The sequence below is a fragment of the Oncorhynchus nerka genome, linkage group LG6 (genome assembly GCF_034236695.1).
Source record: "Oncorhynchus nerka isolate Pitt River linkage group LG6, Oner_Uvic_2.0, whole genome shotgun sequence".
In the NCBI taxonomy this organism is placed as follows: Eukaryota; Metazoa; Chordata; class Actinopteri; order Salmoniformes; family Salmonidae; genus Oncorhynchus; species Oncorhynchus nerka.
The window spans coordinates 23,164,523-23,182,631 of NC_088401.1; the positions used below are offsets into that span (position 1 = coordinate 23,164,523).

The 18,109-nt window shown below is 41.3% G+C and overlaps 1 protein-coding gene across 5 annotated transcripts in view; it reads right to left on the reverse strand.

Moving 5' to 3' along the window:
• xylb (xylulokinase homolog (H. influenzae)) overlaps positions 1-16,238 on the reverse strand; it is a 61,509-nt gene extending 45,271 nt beyond the window's left edge. The window contains exons 1-12 of one of the 5 annotated variants that reach the window (XR_010464062.1): positions 16,137-16,238; positions 15,057-15,139; positions 14,793-14,862; positions 14,257-14,337; positions 14,066-14,152; positions 13,147-13,275; positions 12,872-12,937; positions 12,507-12,579; positions 10,843-10,961; positions 8,674-8,755; positions 6,401-6,441; positions 3,469-3,584 (exon numbers count right to left, since the gene is read on the reverse strand). Coding sequence is in view for 2 of the 5 variants with exons in the window: in XM_065019403.1 (XP_064875475.1) it covers positions 3,469-3,584; positions 6,401-6,441; positions 8,674-8,755; positions 10,843-10,961; positions 12,507-12,579; positions 12,872-12,937; positions 13,147-13,275; positions 14,066-14,152; positions 14,257-14,337; positions 14,793-14,862; positions 15,057-15,139; positions 15,591-15,644 (1,001 nt within the window). In the remaining 3 variants the exon portion in view is untranslated. Of the gene's footprint in view, positions 1-3,468; positions 3,585-6,400; positions 6,442-8,673; positions 8,756-10,842; positions 10,962-12,506; positions 12,580-12,871; positions 12,938-13,146; positions 13,276-14,065; positions 14,153-14,256; positions 14,338-14,792; positions 14,863-15,056; positions 15,140-15,590; positions 15,728-16,136 lie in introns of those variants that run through there. The other 4 variants (XR_010464061.1, XM_065019403.1, XM_065019404.1 and 1 more) reach the window with 4 other exon arrangements.
• Between the last annotated feature and the right edge of the window lie 1,871 nt (positions 16,239-18,109).

The window sequence follows — 18,109 nt, forward strand, 5'->3', positions numbered from 1 at the left end:
ACACATACATACACACACACACACAAACATTTACCTGGGCTGACATACCATCATTTAGTATAATTGAATTCAAAGCAAGCCATCTACAGTAGAAGCCTGAGCATCCTTCCCGATTTTAATCTCCTTTGTGTATCAGCTATTATGAGTAAAACCACTTATTTTATAATACTCTATTTTACCGTAGATTAAAACATTATGGAACAGGAGTCATACAGACAGAAGATAATGATTAGTAAAAGATGTCAATGTCACTTGGTGTGTGTGTTTGTGCGCTTGTGCAAGGTTACCAGTGGCACAATGACAAATGGCAAATTTGTTTTGGACTGTATGTGACAGAGTTATAGTTCAACAAAGTCTCAAGGAATTCAATTAAATGTCAATGCCACATAACGATTGTTAGCATTAGGTACCAAGGTTATTGCAGTTGTGTTTTTATATTCGTTTTTATTTCCACTCGTATTGTTATTTATGATTTAGTTTTCAGATCCACTAGTTTTTATTTAGTAGTTTTCTAAATACAGATATTTCATTTTTATATGATTTAGTTTCAGGTTTTTTGTTGTTGAATTTTACCCCTTTTTTCTCCCCAATTTCGTGGTATCCAATTGTTGTAGTAGCTACTATCTTGTCTCATCGCTACAACTCCCGTACGGGCTCGGGAGAGACGAAGGTTGAAAGTCATGCGTCCTCCGATACACAACCCAACCAGCCGTACTGCTTCTTAACACAGCGCGCATCCAACCCAGAAGCCAGCCGCACCAATGTGTCGGAGGGTACACCGTGCACCTGGCAACCTTGGTTAGCGCGCCACTGCGCCCGCCCGCCACAGGAGTCGCTGGTGCGCGATGAGACAAGGACATCCCCACCGACCAAGCCCTCCCTAACCCGGACGACGCTAGGCCAATTGTGCGTCGCCCCACGGACCTCCCGGTCGCGGCCGGTTACGACAGAGCCTGGGCGCGAACCCAGGGACTCTGATGGCACAGCTGGCGCTGCAGTACACCGCCCTTAACCACTGCGCTACCCGGGAGGCCTAGTTTCAGTTTTAATTTAATGTTAGGGACATAAAGGGCCTCCTGAGTGGCACAGCGGTCTAAGGCCCTGCATCGCAGTGTTACAGCGTCACTCCAGCCTGGGGTTGGATCCCAGTGTCACAACCAGCCCGACCAGGAGTCCCATATGGCGGTGCACAATTGGCCCAGTGTCGTCCGGGTTAGGGGAGGGTTTGGCCCAGTGTCGTCCGGGTAGGGGAGGGTTTGGCCCAGTGTCGTCCAGGTTAGGGGAGGGTTTGGCCCAGTGTCGTCCAGGTTAGGGGAGGGTTTGGCCCAGTGTCGTCCAGGTTAGGGGAGGGTTTGGCCCAGTGTCGTCCAGGTTAGGGGAGGGTTTGGCCCAGTGTCGTCCAGGTTAGGGGAGGGTTTGGCCCAGTGTCGTCCGGGTTAGGGGAGGGTTTGGCCCAGTGTCGTCCGGGTTAGGGGAGGGTTTGGCCCAGTGTCGTCCAGGTTAGGGGAGGGTTTGGCCCAGTGTCGTCCAGGTTAGGGGAGGGTTTGGCCCAGTGTCGTCCAGGTTAGGGGAGTACATGTATGCCATTTAGAACATGCTTTTATCACCAGGTCAGTTGTAGTACAGTGGAAATAATCTTTGTCATGAATCATGTACGGTGCATTCAGAAAGTATTCAGACCCTTTGACTTTGCCCCACATTTTGTTACGTTACAGCCTTATTCTAAAATTGATTCAATTATTATTTTTCCTCATCAATCTACACACAATACCCCATAAACAGGGTGAAAAAATGTATTTAAAATAATAAACAAAAATACCTTATTTACATAAGTATTCAGACCCTTTGCTGTGAGACTCAAAAATGTTTCCATTGATCATCCTTGAGATGTTTCTACAACTTGATTAGAGTCTACCTGTGGTAAATTCAATTGATTGGACATGATTTGGAAAGGCACACACCTGTCTATATAAGGTCCCACAGTTGGCAGTGCATGTCAGAGCAAAAATCAAGCCATGAGGTCAAAGGAATTGTCGGTAGAGCCCCCGGAACAGGTTTGTGTCGAGGCACAGATCTGGGGAAGGGTACCAGCACTGAAGGTCCCCAAGAACACAGGGGCCTCCATCATTCTTAAATGGAGACTCTTCCTAGCGCTGTCCGCCAGGCCAAACTGAGCAATCAGGGGAGAAGGGCTTTGGTCAGGGAGGTGAGCAAGAACCTGATGGTCACTCTGACAGAGCTCCGGAGTTCCTCTGTGGAGATGGGAGAACCTCACAGAAGGGCAACCATCTCTGCAGCACTCCACCAATCAGGTCTTTATGGTAGAGTGGCCAGATGGAAGCCACTCCTCTGTAAAAGGGTTGGCAGCCCACTTAGAGTTTGCCAAAAGGCACCTAAAGACCATGAGAAACAAGATTATCTGGTCTGATGAAACCAAAATTGAACTCTTTGGCCTGAATGCCAAGCGTCATGTCTGGAGGAACCCTAGCACCATCCCTACGGTGAAACATGGTGGTGGCGGCAGCATCATGCTGTTGGGGTGTCTTTCAGTGGCAGGGACTGGGAGACTAGTCAGGATCGAGGGAAAGATGAACGGCACAAAGTACAGAGAGATCCTTAATGAAAACCTGCTCCAGAGCACTCAGGACCTCAGACTGGGGTGAAGGTTCACCTTTAAAAACAGGACAATGACCTTAAGCACACAGCAAAGACAATGCAGGAGTGGCTACAGAATGTCCTTGAGTGGTCCAGCCAGAGCCCGGACTTGAACACGATCAAACATCTCTGGAGAGACCTGAAAATAGCTGTGCAGTGACACTCCCCATCCAACCTGACAGAGCTTGAGAGGATCTGCAGAGAAGAATGGGAGAAACTCCCCAAATACAGGTGTGCAGAGCTTGTAGCGTCGTACCCAAGGAGACTCGAGGCTGTAATCGCTGCCAAACGTGCTTCAACAAAGTACCGAGTAAAGGGTGTGAATACTTATGTGAATGTGATTTTTCAGTTTTTTTAAATGTGCAAAAATGTCTAAACCTGTTTTTGCTTCGTCATGATGGGTTATTGTGTGTAGATTGATGAGGAAAAAAATGATTTAATACATTTTAGAATAAGACTAACGTAACAAAATGTGAAAAAAGTCAAGGGGTCTGAATACTTTCTGAATGCACTGTACCTGAATGCCTCAGAGAAAGAGCTAAGTTGTTCATTAAATTATACTTCACTAAGAGAACTTAGTCTATAGGCTTAGTCTAAACCCTACTCTATAGTCCTACTGCAACATCCATGGTCTGTTTCTGCAAAGCCATACTGTTTCTGCTTATGTAAGTTTTCAGAGCGTATTGGCTCTAGATCTATTGTGACGGGATGTGGCGCTTCTTCGCCATTTGTTAAATGTATACCGTTCTAACGTGAACTGCGGGGGAACTACTTTGTTTCTGAAGTCGTGGGGGTAGTGTGGGAGGTGTTTACCATATCAAAGCCATATAGGAGGGGCGGTCCACTGGGTTGCAGAAGATGTGTCCTTCCACTGTGGGCCTCGGCTCTTTGATCCACAGGAAGACTGTGTCGCTAGTGCCAAGACTCACCTGGGAGTGAGGAAGATAGGAAGATGGGAGTGAGGAAGATAGGAAGACGGAAGGAGGAACAACTTATATAACCACTTATATAACATATACCTGAGTGTACAAAACACCTGCTCTTAAAATGACAGACTGACCAGGTGAAAGCTATGATCCTTTTGATGTGACTTGTTAAATCCACTTTAATCAGTGTAGGTGAAGAGGAGGAGACAGGTTAAAAAAGGATTTTTAACAGACACTACATCAAAGGGAAAATTCTAAATGTTGACAGCCTCCCTGTACAATATTCGTTTTATGATTTGCTACATCGCCCTCCCAACTCAACACACCTCATCTCACAGTTTGTCACCCTTTTCTCCAAATACATAAAGACCTGGGGTAAAGAGTAAAATATTGAGATCTCAGATGATCTATGGGGAGAAGCCCTGTCTACAATTCACTCCTGTTCCGTCAATGCCAGATATCAATTGATACAATACATAGTCAGACATAGACTTCACTACTCCAAAACCAAAGGCCCCAGGTCTCCCCACTGTGTGACACTGTGACAAACGTAAAGCCTCAGAGGGTTCATTAACTCATCTTTTTTGGCTCTGCCCCCTACTTAATCATTTTTGGAGGAACATTTTTGATTGGTATTCAAAGGTATATGAGAGGGCCATTGACCCTGATGCAGAACTCGCTCTCTTTGGCTGCTCAGAGTCTGTTCTAAGATGGTCCTATGAGGAACAACAGGCTCTGATGTTTGGAATGGTGGCTGCAAAAAAAATATCCTCACAGAATGGAAGTCACCCACCTCCCCTTGCTTCCATAGATGGTTAGCAGAAATGATTAACACCATTAACTTGTAAAATATGAGTTTTTTCAGGACTAACTCCTCCAGCAGATTTCTCAAGGTTTGGGGTCTGTTTCTGGACCGGCTGGACAGAGACTGACTGTGAACACTGACTAGGAACGCTTACTGTTGTTGTAACTGTCACTGTTGCTCTATTCTTGTCCCATGTCTTGCTTAAGCAATACATCCTTTCATGTCTGGCAGCTGTGTTTTTTGGTAATTTTTTTGCGTGCTTTTTTTTGTTGTACTAAATTGCAAGAGAAAATCCTTTGATTTTAAAGCCTTGAGACAATTGGGACATGTATTGTTTATGTGTGCCATTCAGAAAGTGAATGTGTCAAGAACTGCAATTCTGCTGGGTTTTTCCACACTCAACAGTTTCTCATGTGTATCAAGAATTGTACACCACCCAAAGGACTTCCAGCCAAGTTGGATAAACAAAATACGAAATTCCCTTACGCTGTTTATGGCCGCGGGAAGATGGGGCATTTCTCCCTGCTCTCTTCGTCTGCTCATAAAGGAGTATTAATGCTGCAATATATCACTTTTTTGGCACACAAACCAAAGTTATAGATCTGTCATTCTCATTGAAAGCAAGTCTAAGAAGCCTAATCACTAAGAAGTCTAATCTGTTCTATGTGCACTATTTCTATGATTCTCGTGCTTAAGTTGTTTTTGCATCTTTTACTTTTGAACACAAGTTTCAAACAGATGAAAATACAATATTTTGGGAAATAATTTTTCACAGTGGTTTAGATGGTACAATGATTCTCTACACTATAGTTGCTTGTTTTGTCACATAAACTGAAATTAACTATAAAACCATTTGCAACCAGCAAATGGCAGAGCGATTTCTGCATAATGCATCTTTAAATGGCAAGTGCAATAATTCGGTAAAAAATAAATAACAATATTATCCTTTTTTTCCCCCATTGTGATTTATCAGGGGGTGCAGCTGCAACCTCAGCACCCCTACTTCCCGCGGCTATGATGTTGATTACTTTTTTCAAATCCAATCATTTTCCCACATGGATTCAACGTCATCACATTACATTTTTTGGTTTAAATTACGTGGAAACAACGTTGATTCAACCAGTTTTTGCCCAGTGGGTTGCTTCTTAGCAAAGAGCAATTTCTCAAGCAAGAATTTTGCTAGGTCTGTCTGAGAGTGATCTGAGTGGGGAGAAGAAATTTGAAAACTAGCTGTTATTGGCAGAGGATTGGAACTTTGGTTGAACTTTTCTTATTATCTATTAACTAATTTACCAGACAGGCCAAACTCCATCGCACAATTTCACAGTATTATTCCAACCTCTTAGTGTGGAAATATATATAAAACACAGGAAATCACGTTTTTGACTGCAATGAGCCTTTAAAAGTGAAGACATGCAAAACAAAATCTGATTAGAGTAAGTGAATTATATTTGGTTGTAGGTTTCTGAAGTGATTTGGAAGCTGGTAGTCAAAGCGCATCTTGAAAAATGTGTGATTCCCTCATTTAGGTGAAGTTCAAAGCGAGAGCTGTCATGCGTTTAATGCGTTTGATTCTACCAAGTGTTCCGTTTGATGATGAAAACAGCTTGAAATCGCTCCTCGTCGGACAACGGCGGACCTCTGGCATGAATGATTTAATGCCATGGAACCTCCATGTGGTCCTTAACATCGCTGCCTTGCACCATATTACTCTACTGCTGCAGCGAAAGAGGCTGTATGGAAATTTAGTTGCAAATTGTTCACCTCAATAATATTAATCCATTTTTTATCTCCTAAAACCACAACATCCTTGCTCATGGGTCTGGGGAGGTGTGCCCTTGTGTCCAATGAGGTCATTTCTGAGTAGACTCAGAAGCAAAAGTTCTGTACCTCTTTAAGCACTGAACTGCAACTTGATAACATTTGAGCCCTATACCCTTTAATTGGCTATGACATGATGTACTGTGCTTGTGCAGAAAGAAAGAAAGAAAGAAAGAAAGATGAAAGGTCTTACGGCTATGTCTCCTTCCTGTAACCTCATCCCAGCCAGGGACCCTGGAATAAGAAATGAAAACAGCATTCATACTTGAAACACACTAATTGAAGATTGAAAGCCAGTAAGAAAGTCTAGTTCCCTTTAGCCCACGTTCCATTCATCTCTCTTGCCTTGGCCCTTTAAAATGGGATGTGTCTGTACAACAGACACAACATAGACTCTCTCAGATCTACTTGAGTCACTGAACATGTCATATCGTATTGAGACGTTTAACTTCAATTCCATCCACAGACTGTGACCTAAGGTTACCTATGGTACACTCTAAGGTGCAATCTGAAACAAAAAAGGGTTCATTGGCTGTCCCCAGGGGAAAACCCTTAAGAACCCCTTTTGGTTCCATGTAAAAACCCTTTTGGTTGCAGGTAGGGTTCTACATGGAACCCAAAAGAGTTCTACCTTGAACCAAAAAGGGTTATCCTATGGGGTGTGTACTGTGTATTGTCATTGTTCTGTATGGACAATAAGGTATACAGGTATGGCCCATAACGAGATATACAGGTATGGCCGATAACGAGGTATAAAGGTATGACCCATAATAAAGTATACAGGTATGGCCCATAACGAGGTATACTGGTATGGCCCAGAACAAGTCCCAACTTTCTGCTGTTGAGTTGGGAGTTGCTGGGCAGATCTTTTACATGTTTTAATTTTGGGGGCTTCAGAGGGCGGACCTGGTGGAAAGATTTATTAATTCCAGTCTATTGGATTTCTTGGTGACCTTGCATAGAGCGTTAAATCAATCTTTCCCGTGCTGTGACGCATACACACGCAGGCCCCTGAAAGGACGACAGTCCCAAGAAAAATGGCCCTCGGACTGGATTCTCATTACAATTCTTCACCGGCGTTCAAGTCTGAAGCTTAGGAATAATTTTGAGAATTTCATATCTGTCATTGACCTTAAAAAATGGTTGGCTGCGATGATTTATTGGAATGTAGTAGTATAAATATATTGATAAGTCGACATCTTTATGTATTAGTGTGTAGAATAAATACAATCCATATACCTCCCTGAGCCACTAAATCATTCTCAAATCTGGATGAAAATATTAGGGATTGTTTAGGCAAGACACAGCGGTCATGGGCATCTAGTTAACCTCAATACTTCTGTCCCTTCATATCTCAGAAAATGATTTCAAGTGAGTCTTTTGCATACATGATAACTATTAATGATACTCTTATCTACATATCAATCAACAAACAATTTGAATTAAATTACTGAATGCACCATGGCTCTTCAAATCTTAGCAGAAGCCCTGCACTGATCAACTAGCCTCATCAATTATTACAATGATCAACTAGTATACATTTGAAGACAGCCATCTCACTGTCTAGTCTATGCATTCATAACCAACTCCTTGTGTATCCTGCCTCCCCTTCATCTACTGTATCACACCATGGATAATATTTCATTATATCCAGGCAATTTCAAAACGGTATCAATTAGTCCATTGGCTATTGTTTGGCTGCTCAAACCGAGCTGTGCTGAAAGAGCTAAATCTCAACCGACTGTGCCAGACTCCCTCACACAACCACCGTCTGGGCGTCGCCCGCCTTTTAATTGGTCGTAAAAGCCCCTTTTATGCAGATGACACTTCTGAGCGGACTAGCGGAGAGGAGAGCGGTCTAGGCTTGTTTCAGTGTTTACGTTCAGCTGGCCGCCGTGGCATTTCATTGGAAAAGCACAGAGTCACCACCTCTAGTCTACAAACACGGGCGGCACACTGCACAAGTCGCATGGCGATAGTCTTAAAGGCATAGTTTGGGACTTTTGGCGATGAGCTGTACCCAAAAATAAAATAAACAAGTTAGTTTTGCGAGCCAATGCTATCTCTAACTTCCTTCATACTGGACGCAGAAACATAACAAATTGTATCCACGAGTTCATCTGACTCTGAGGAAGTATATAAAGAGCTTCATTGCCAAAATCCAAAACTATCCCTTTAAACCAGTGCTGCTTGCTTGGCGAGGGGCCAGCTCTTCTCTCCGTTCATCAGGTTTATATCAAGCTGCCCGGGAGGAGGGCGAACATGTGACCACCGCTGCCATGCACTCTCATTAGAATCTACACAACATCCACGTGTAGGATAGGAGGAGTGGAGGCGCGGAGGAGGATCACTGGAGCAGATCAATGCAGTCAGTACAGTGCTACTGCCACCCAGTGGCCAGATGACAGAAAATAGAAAACAGAGGCCCCTGACAAAGACAGCATCAGAGCATGATAAAGCTCTTACCTGGGTTATCCCCAGTGAATGCCACCACCTTGCAGTCCTCTGGGAAGCCATAACGAGTGACATGGTAAGGAGAGAGGAGGCCCTGTGGAGGGGAACCAGGTGAGGTTAGGGTTTATAGAAGAGGATGAAGAATAAAGAGATGTGAACAGTCCAATGTTAGCTTTAGCAGTTCAACAGTCATCAGCGTTTCCTATGGATATTGTGCACAGCAATCAGTCCTTGACTTTTCCTAAATAACTAGAATAGACATGAACCATCTAAGGTGGGATAAAGGTCAGACATTTATCTGCACGGTATAGATGCGGTAAACGCAGACGTTCCATTGACCAGATTGGCACACATTCAAGAAATCTGATCTAACAAAATAGACATTCGTCAAATCCGTCATGACATTTAGAAGTTGTGCCTTTTCAAGAAGTGACTGCTAAATGCTTACTCCCGCTCGCATAAACTGGTTAGCATAACTAGCATAAAGAAATCGCTGGTGGTAGTCAAATTTGTTTAAAACTGTAATGCAGTTGATTGGCTACGATGGCATGAACATGTGTTGGGGTTGACATCCATACAAGCATTATACTCCGATTTCTACCTCAACATGAAATACACATGTAAACAATAGACTAAATGTGGAAAGTGTTGCTGGATGGCAATGAGGAGACTCGGGATCTTACCCCCACGGCCCTTTCCCCCACGCGATTCCATGGCAATTCCATTGTTTTGGTCGAGTTCGATTTACCTTTTTACCGCATCTATGTTTGTTAGCGAGCCACCAGTTTTAGAGCAATGATTCTGTTAATTTTTCAAATTAAATGCCAATATGCCAACATTCCATTCAAACAAATGCACTCAATCCACAGCCACACATTGGCTAAAATCAGTTGATGATAGGATTTACTGTAGACAAGTTGTAAAAGTACTGATATTGTATCATATAATAGCACTCACAACTTTCCCAAACATTTACATTGAAACATTTATGGTCTGTTTACATATATTTTAAGGCTATATATACAGAAAGTGTATAAAACCATATAAACTGTATTTATAATTATATGACAATATTTTAGGTTGACAATAATTATATTACACAATTTCTGATACATCACATGCCTTACTTGTATTTTACTGCATAAATAAAATCAGGATTATGTCTCTACTATGACAGTACATCACTGGGGCCAAGCTTCCTGCCATCCAGGACCTATATACTATATATATATATACTATATATACAATTAATCAAATGGCCACCGGACTTTTTACAGTGACAACCCCCCCATTTGTTTTGTACACTGCTGCTACTCGCTGTTTATCTATGCATAGTCACTTCACCCCTACCTACATGTACAAATGACCCCCTGTATGTAGCCTTTGTTATTGTTATTGTATTGTGTTACTTTTTATTATTTTTTAAAAACTTTTGTTTGTAAGTAAGCATTTCATGATAAGGTAGTATCAGATTTATTTGGGAACCTCAATCTCTCTCAAAATTGAAGAGATTAGCTCTTATTTTAAAAAAAAAATCTATTTGTCTAAGAATATCCGCTGTTCGTGTGCGCTCCACACGTGAGCACACAGTAGCAGATCGCCTACAGTAACATAAACTAAGGAAAATGCTTTTGTTAAAAAAAATCTGTATTCTAATGTTACCCAAGACCTTCATAAACACAACCAAAGGATAAGTTTTCCGATAGTATATATGAAATTAATTTATTAGACTGTTAGAATGTTGCAGTCAGAATGGCTGTTCATTGGTGTAGTACGGGGGTAGTGAGGCCCGGCAGTTTAAGTGTTACGAGGATCCAAAGACAAACAAGTGGAGCTGGGACGAAAGCCTTGATGGCCCCAGTTCTTTATCCAATTATTGCCGGAGCCCTCAGGCTGACCTACAACTCTTCAAATATAAAAACATTTGAATATGAGGTGATACGATGGATATTATGTAGCCTACATGACCTGACCCAAGGACTTGCAACTGAAGAATTCACTAAAAACGTACTTATTTTACAATGAAAATGTAAAACAACCTTCCATATGAGATGAAATTACAGCCCATTCAAAAGTCAAAAGTTGATTTGGATTCCTTATCAGTTGCCCAACCAGGAGAATAGACAAAAAAATAGCAACACATGGTCAAGAACCATGATACTGCATATAGGGGTATCTCACCAAGACAGCTGAAGAATGCACAGGGGCTCCCAGCCTCTCCTCCAGGTGAGGAGCAGTAGCCTCAAGACAGGAGTCTGCCCACTGTTTGCTGAAAATGTCCATCAAATTCATCCCTGAACCTTAATAAAGGAGAAGAATGAACATGTCACGAATCAGAACGACTGATCAAGCCAATCCAAAGAACATAGAATATACAGTGCACCTCAATTTGATTCAAATGCAGATCACAGAACAGAGTGTAACAAATGTTTGGGTAACCCTTAATAATGACTTTCATTAAAAATCATGAATAAACTATTAATACACTTTCTACGCATAAGTATTTAATTATTTCTATACATTTATATAAATATATTTACATGTATATATATTATTATAAATGTTTTTATTAACTCAATCCAATCTCACTAATCTGAACATGAATTTATGTTATTCATAAACTGTAATGTATGTTATCACAGCACGGTATATGTCTATGTATATGCCAGATATCATTGTGCTGATAGACTAGAATGTCATTCGCAAGTTGTCACAACTACTGTAATCTTCCTGTATGATAAACAAGACATTTCCCTCATATTGCCCTGTTGTATATTGTAACGAAATTCAGGCGAAAAACAGGCTACATGACTTGATTACAATGTCAAGCTGGTTTCAGTGCTGCTGATAACAGATGGGAGAAAAATCCCTTGGCAACCTTATTGCACAAACTCAATGATGATCGTTATCCAGCAGACCTTAAAAGAATGGTTCTGCCTGGTAAAAACATTGTCATGAAGTAAGTGTCAAGCCAACTTGGAGAGTTAACCCACTGTGCTTCCATAGTAGGTGATGTTTCAAGCATGCTGGGGTAAAGTAATATGGTCTGAAACAGCTAACTCTAACGATTAGTTTGTTTTTCTATTTAACCTTTATTTAACTAGGCAAGTCCGTTAAGAACAAATTGTTATTTACAATTACAGCCTACCAAAATGCCTCGTGCGGGGACGGGGGCTGGGATTTAAATAAAGAAAAAGAACAATTCAAAAATAGGACAAAGCACACATCACGACGAGAGACAACAGAACACTACATAAAGTGAGACCTAAGACAACAGCATAGCAAGGCAGCAACACATAACAACACAGCATGGCAGCAACACAACATGACAGCAGCACAACATGGTAGCAGCACAAAACATTGGTACAAACATTATTGGGTACAGACAACAGCACAAAGGGCAAGAAGGTAGAGACAACAATACATCACACAAAGCAGCCACAACTGTCAGTAAGAGTGTCCATGATTGAGTCTTTGAATGAAGATATTGAGATAAAACTGTTTAAGGAGGATCTTCACTCCCAAGGTATTTGTTCCATAGTAGTTGTACTTAAATGTTATATTATAACATGTCATAATGCAGGATAACTTTATATTAGGGTAATGCTTTCACAGGTATTTACAATGAAATTATGTGCTATGAATAGGTACATTCTTGTGCTAAGTGTTAACTAAACTGATAACAAATTGTACATGCAGTACTCATATTTGTTTTAATAAATCCCAAAGAGAAACAAAAAAGTGAAGCATAGCTTGCTATTGTGTAGTAATTTCTGAACCATACAATAAAGTACTACCCGATAACAAATCATCATTAACCATTATCATCAGTACCAGTACCTTACCGTCACTGTAATCAATAGCTGCATAGCTGCCCAGGAAGAGAGAGGCAGCAAAGCTGCTGACCAATGAGATTCTCTGAAATGAATAGCAAAAAAATAAGGGGGAAAATATTTCAGACAATTACAGAACTAGTGAAATTCTATCTAAAATTCTATTGATCTTTCCTACTAAATCAACACAGAATATGTTCCACAAAGAGAGCAGAATTATCTGGCATTTTTAGAGCCCTATTACCTTAATGTATTGAATTCACACAGATATGTGACCTAGAGTAGTTTACCAATGGTGCATATAAATCATTGGATTTAACATAAGACAATGGGGAATGGTGATAGCAGACAAGTAAAATGGGCACATGTCACCTCACCTCTGTGTCCTCGTACTTCTCTGGTTGGGCCTTGTAAATCTTGGCAATCTGATTTCCAGTGAAACGCTGAAAGGTAATGTGATAGAATTGATTTAAAAAAAGGTCAGTGCCTTTAGTAACTATTGGATCCCCCACATACGTGTACACGTGTTACCTGTGTCCATATCACTTGGAGACATGTATGATTGAAGTTACTTGTAAACAATGAGTAAAGTAAGTGTCAATTAAGTCTATCCATCAAATCCATCCAGTCAAGGAAACTGAGTCTTCCTCACCTCATAGGCCCGGGAGCCTGTGATGTCTGCAACTCTCTGAGCACCACCTACTGCTGTCTCCAGGTACTGACACTGCTCTGTAGTGCTGGAGTCCATCCACACTGGACTATCTGACACTGCAAAACCACCCTGTTGGCACAAGTACAGACATAATGTATCAATATACAAAATGAGAAATCAGATGACAAGAAAATAGCTTATTTATTGCAATCCATGGAATCACTTAATAGAAGTGGAATGTGCACAACTAAAATGAATCAAAACAACTACTAATCAACTAACTACTGTAATACTCTCAAAATATATATCAAGGCATTCAAAGATAAGAACTAATTTGGAAGAGACAACCAGGTTTGAGACAAAATGTTCATAGAAACGCCTTATCGTGGTCCTTTTAGACTTGCAAACTCACTGATGTAAAAAGGAGGCCCTTCAGGTTAGTATTAACTGAATAATCCTCAGGGTTTGATTGTACTATTGGATTAATGAATAAACATTGGGCTATAGGGTTGGCTGTGCCTGCAATGTATCAAAGGCTGTGGCAAATGTGTTTTTTTTCTCACCCACACGAGGAAGGTAATGTATTAACTTTTAACCAGGCGGACCCCGCCTATTTGACATTTGCCAAAAGCAGGGCACTGTATTTCAAATCAAGTGGTGCATGTCATTTGTGCTTGTTGCTGATACTGAACTGTATGTGCAAAATGAAATGCTACTACACCTGCATTGCTTGCTGTTTGGGGTTTTTGTTTGGGGTTTTAGGCTGGGTTTCTGTACAGAACTTGAGATATCAGCTGATGTAAGAAGGGCTTTATAAATAAGTGTGATTTGACGACTATCAAAAATGGGAGATAGACAGAAAGGACAACCAGAGAGTATAGAATCTCTCCCTGCTACTGCCTTGTATGGGACCACTTACCTTCAGAAGTTCATGCAAACTTTTTCCTGGCTGGAGATCCCTGAGAACTTGGTTGGTCCCTTTCCTCCAATACACACTGCCATGTTGCTGTAAAAACAAGGCAATGATGAAATAAAATACATGTAATGCCTGACTGTATTCAAAATACACAATGGAGCACTGTAATCGAGTACTAGTAATAGTCCACACACCTGGCCACTCCCAGATAGGGCTTTCACACGCGAGAAGTCAAATCCTGCATTCTTCATCTTGCCAAGGATCAGGTCAAGTGCCTGGGAAATCATCATGGAATTGCTCAGTTAAAAATCACAGAACTAAAACACGCTCAGCTCTGCCAATGGCATCCTTACTACGCATAGATTGGTCTTGAATCTGATCTAGGTGACTATTCAAAGTGTTGTGTATTTCTGCTGAAGATAACAGTGAGGAGTTACTTACAAAGAGAGATATCTTCCCAAAATTAGAATGAACTGCTGTTTAATAGTATTAGTTTAATCAACCTTAAAGTTTCATGCAGTGTTACAACATTTTTGGGAATGTTATTGCTGTAGGCCCTACCTTTGAACTCAACGGAATAACAGCTTATATCGAAGTTAATTCAGTACTTCAGCTACGCAACGGTTTGAGAGTGAGCAGACCACTGAGCTACTAGTACTTTTACTGAGTACTAGTGAAGTATTCACTGTGCAGTGCACTAATAAGTAGTAAAGTATTCATGGTGGACTACCTTTACCCACATGAGCACAGGAGAAGTGACAGTCAGACTGTCTGCATGGATATGGACCCCTCCCTGAGTCCTGGGGAGATATGAAAAGATAGAAGTCAGTTTCATGGACTATTTCCAAACTGTGTAGCCTAGCCTACTATCGAGGGTATAGGATTTGCCAGCCTTGGAATTGTGCTGTGATAGTCGGGAAGACATTGCTATTTATCAGTTGTCAGCACATATCGCCCTACACATTATGAAATGTATTTTTTGATTTTGTGTTACCCGAATTCTGGCAATTCACTGTCAAACTGCACATTGTCCTGGTGGACAACACTGAGGTTCCCATCAACAGCAACCACCTTCAGCTGAACACAACATTGGGGAAATGGGTTGAGTAAGTTTAGGAGCTACAGTAGGATACAGGAAAAGCAACAGAAGTGCCTGCTTTGCAGCCAATGTAGTAGGAAGAATGGCAAAATGTTATGAAATAAGCAATTCAATGTTTGTCTAGGCTAAGTCCGAAGTCCAGTGGAATGAAAGAAAAAAACATGTCACGCGCATTTCATTTATTAATGAATGCCAGAACCACTAAATATCGCTTATAATATTGCTTATATAGTATGGTACACATGGGTTATTTGAAAGGCTATCTTCCGGTAGGCCTATGCTATGTAAAATGTTCCAGATGAGCCTTCATTTGTAGCCGCTGATTCATCGTTTTATCTCTTCTTCCGTGTTACACAAAGTCTACGCGCGTGCGTATAGGCAATATTGCAAACAGAACGACGTAAAGCATGCATTATAATCCGAACCTACTTGTTGAGTGCTGAAATCAAACCCCAGGTAAAATGACTCGGTGGACGCAGCCATTGCAGTCAACACATAATTCTAGGTCCCAAAACTGGAAGTGCAGCACAGTATCGCTGTTACTGAACAGTGTACACAGGGTTCATGTTTAAAGGTGCAGCGCACTCCAAACATGCAAATTGTCTGCAGTTAAAGACTCAAACTCTTCTAGCTATATATAGCCTACATTGCATTTTATTTAATCAAATACGATCTGTTGAGTGGCTTTTTGAATACTTCCTGACCAAACGTCATAAACATTTACGACAAGCAAAAAATACTGTGTCTATATACTGAACAAAACTCTAAACGCAACATGTAAAGTGTTGGTCCCATGTTTCATGAGTTGAAATTTTTCTACATGCACAAAAAAAATGATTTCTCTCAGATTATGTGCACAGATGTATTTAAATCCCTGTTACTGAACATTTCTCATTTGCCAAGATAATCCATCCATTTGACAGGTGTGGCATATCAAGAAGCAGATTAAATAGCATGATCATTACACAGGTACACCTTGTGCTGGCACTACGTCCAACCGGCCTCACAACTGCAGACCACGTGTAACCGCGCCAGCCCAGGACCTCCACATTTGGCTCCTTCACCTGCAGGATCGTCTGAGACCAGCCACGCAGACAGCTGGTGAAACTGAGGAGTATTTCTGTCTGTAATAAAGCCCTTTTGTGGGGAAATACTCATTCTGATTGGCTGGGCCTGGCTTCCTGTAGGTGGGCCTGGCTCCCAAGTAGGTGGGCCTATGCCCTTTTATGCCCACCAATGGCTGTGCCCCTGCCCAGTCAGATTAGGGCCTAATGAATGTATTTGTTTCAATTGACTGATTTCCTTATATGAACTGTAACTCAGTAAAATCGTTGAAATTGTTGCATGTTGCTTTTATATATTTTTGTTCAGTATATATTCCTTATTGTCTATTAGGTCTAATGTTGCAAAAAGTAGGACATAAACTTACTGTTAAACTAACCACAGGCATTTCGGTACACCTGATAAATATGTGTATGTGACCAATACAATTAGATTACATTCAGTTAGGTTCAGATGCTCCACCCATGGCTATTATTATTTGGACATTTAAATGTTCATGATGAACACTCATGCGCACAGAGAGACAGACTGACAGGAAGAAAGACAGGGAAGAGAGAGAGACAGAGATCCATTTTGTTATTTAATTTTCTGCATGAGTTATCAGCAGCTCATTGCTTACTTTTCAGAAACAGGAAATCCACAGGTCTCCACAAACAATTCATGGAAGTGGGACTGTTTGCATAGAAAATCCCTGTGGTAATGATATCTTTGAAATACAGGCCTCCCTGCTTTAGTAAGGAGAACGTGTCAGGCAATAATGTTGAGGCAAAGGAGTGATGTGTGAGTATTTAACCTTTATTTAACTAGGCAAGCCAGTTAAGAACAAATTCTTATTTACAATAATGGCCAACCCTGACGACGCTGGACCAATTGTGCGCCGCCCTATGGTACACCCAGTCACGTCCGGTTGTGATACAGCCTGGAATCAAACCAGGGTCTATAGTGATGCCTCTAGCACTGAGAAGCAGTGCCTTAGACCACTGTGCCACTCAGGAGCCCTAAGCATTGGACTCCCAAGTTGACTAAGCATTGAACTAAGGGCTCATTTTCTGTGAGTTTTTTTGCAGCGCAGGTACACCTGCTAGATGTGTCACCACCACCATGTCATCCATTTAAGTCATCCCTCCAAAGCAGGACTCACCCACAACTTCAACAACACTGTGTCAACATACTGTGTCAGTGCCAGCCCAAGTAACAACTGGGTCATTCAACACATTTTTCCAGAACATAATATATGAACATGTAAATCAATGTTGATTGTTAGGCCTACAGATAATAAAAGACTACTGGATTCTATAGTATGAAGATGTAAGTAACTTGATGTTTGTCTAGCCTAGTTTACTGTATGTATTATGTAATATGTATTATGTTTGGAACTTTCCTTCATTATTATGTTTGGAACTTTCCTTCATAATATACTGACCTATTCACCTATTTTACTTTAGCCTATCATAAACATAAGCAGTTTTCACTAAAACTACACTACACATACACCTACATGGTCTACTGTAAAAGAAAAGGGCAACCTTCAATTGTCCTCAATTGTTTGCACATCACTCAAACTTTTGAACCACTTTAGACTAGCCTACACTACACCTACTGAGATGTAGACAGTGCCGTACAGGCTATACTGCCGGCAGCAGGTGGATAACTACTTATGATTCTATTAGCTGTGCCTTCTTTGATTGGGGAAATAAAAATCCAAATTGGGTTATCAATGCAAACAGGATGTTGTCGTGCTGCTGTTCCAATTCGACGTGTTCCTGGGAACAGATAAGATCCCAGAGTCGTAGTGAAACAGCCAACGGCGACGTGAATCATTTGGTCGAGGAAGCGGACCAAAGCGAAATTGTGGCGGACCTAACCAGGATGGACATTGCACTTTT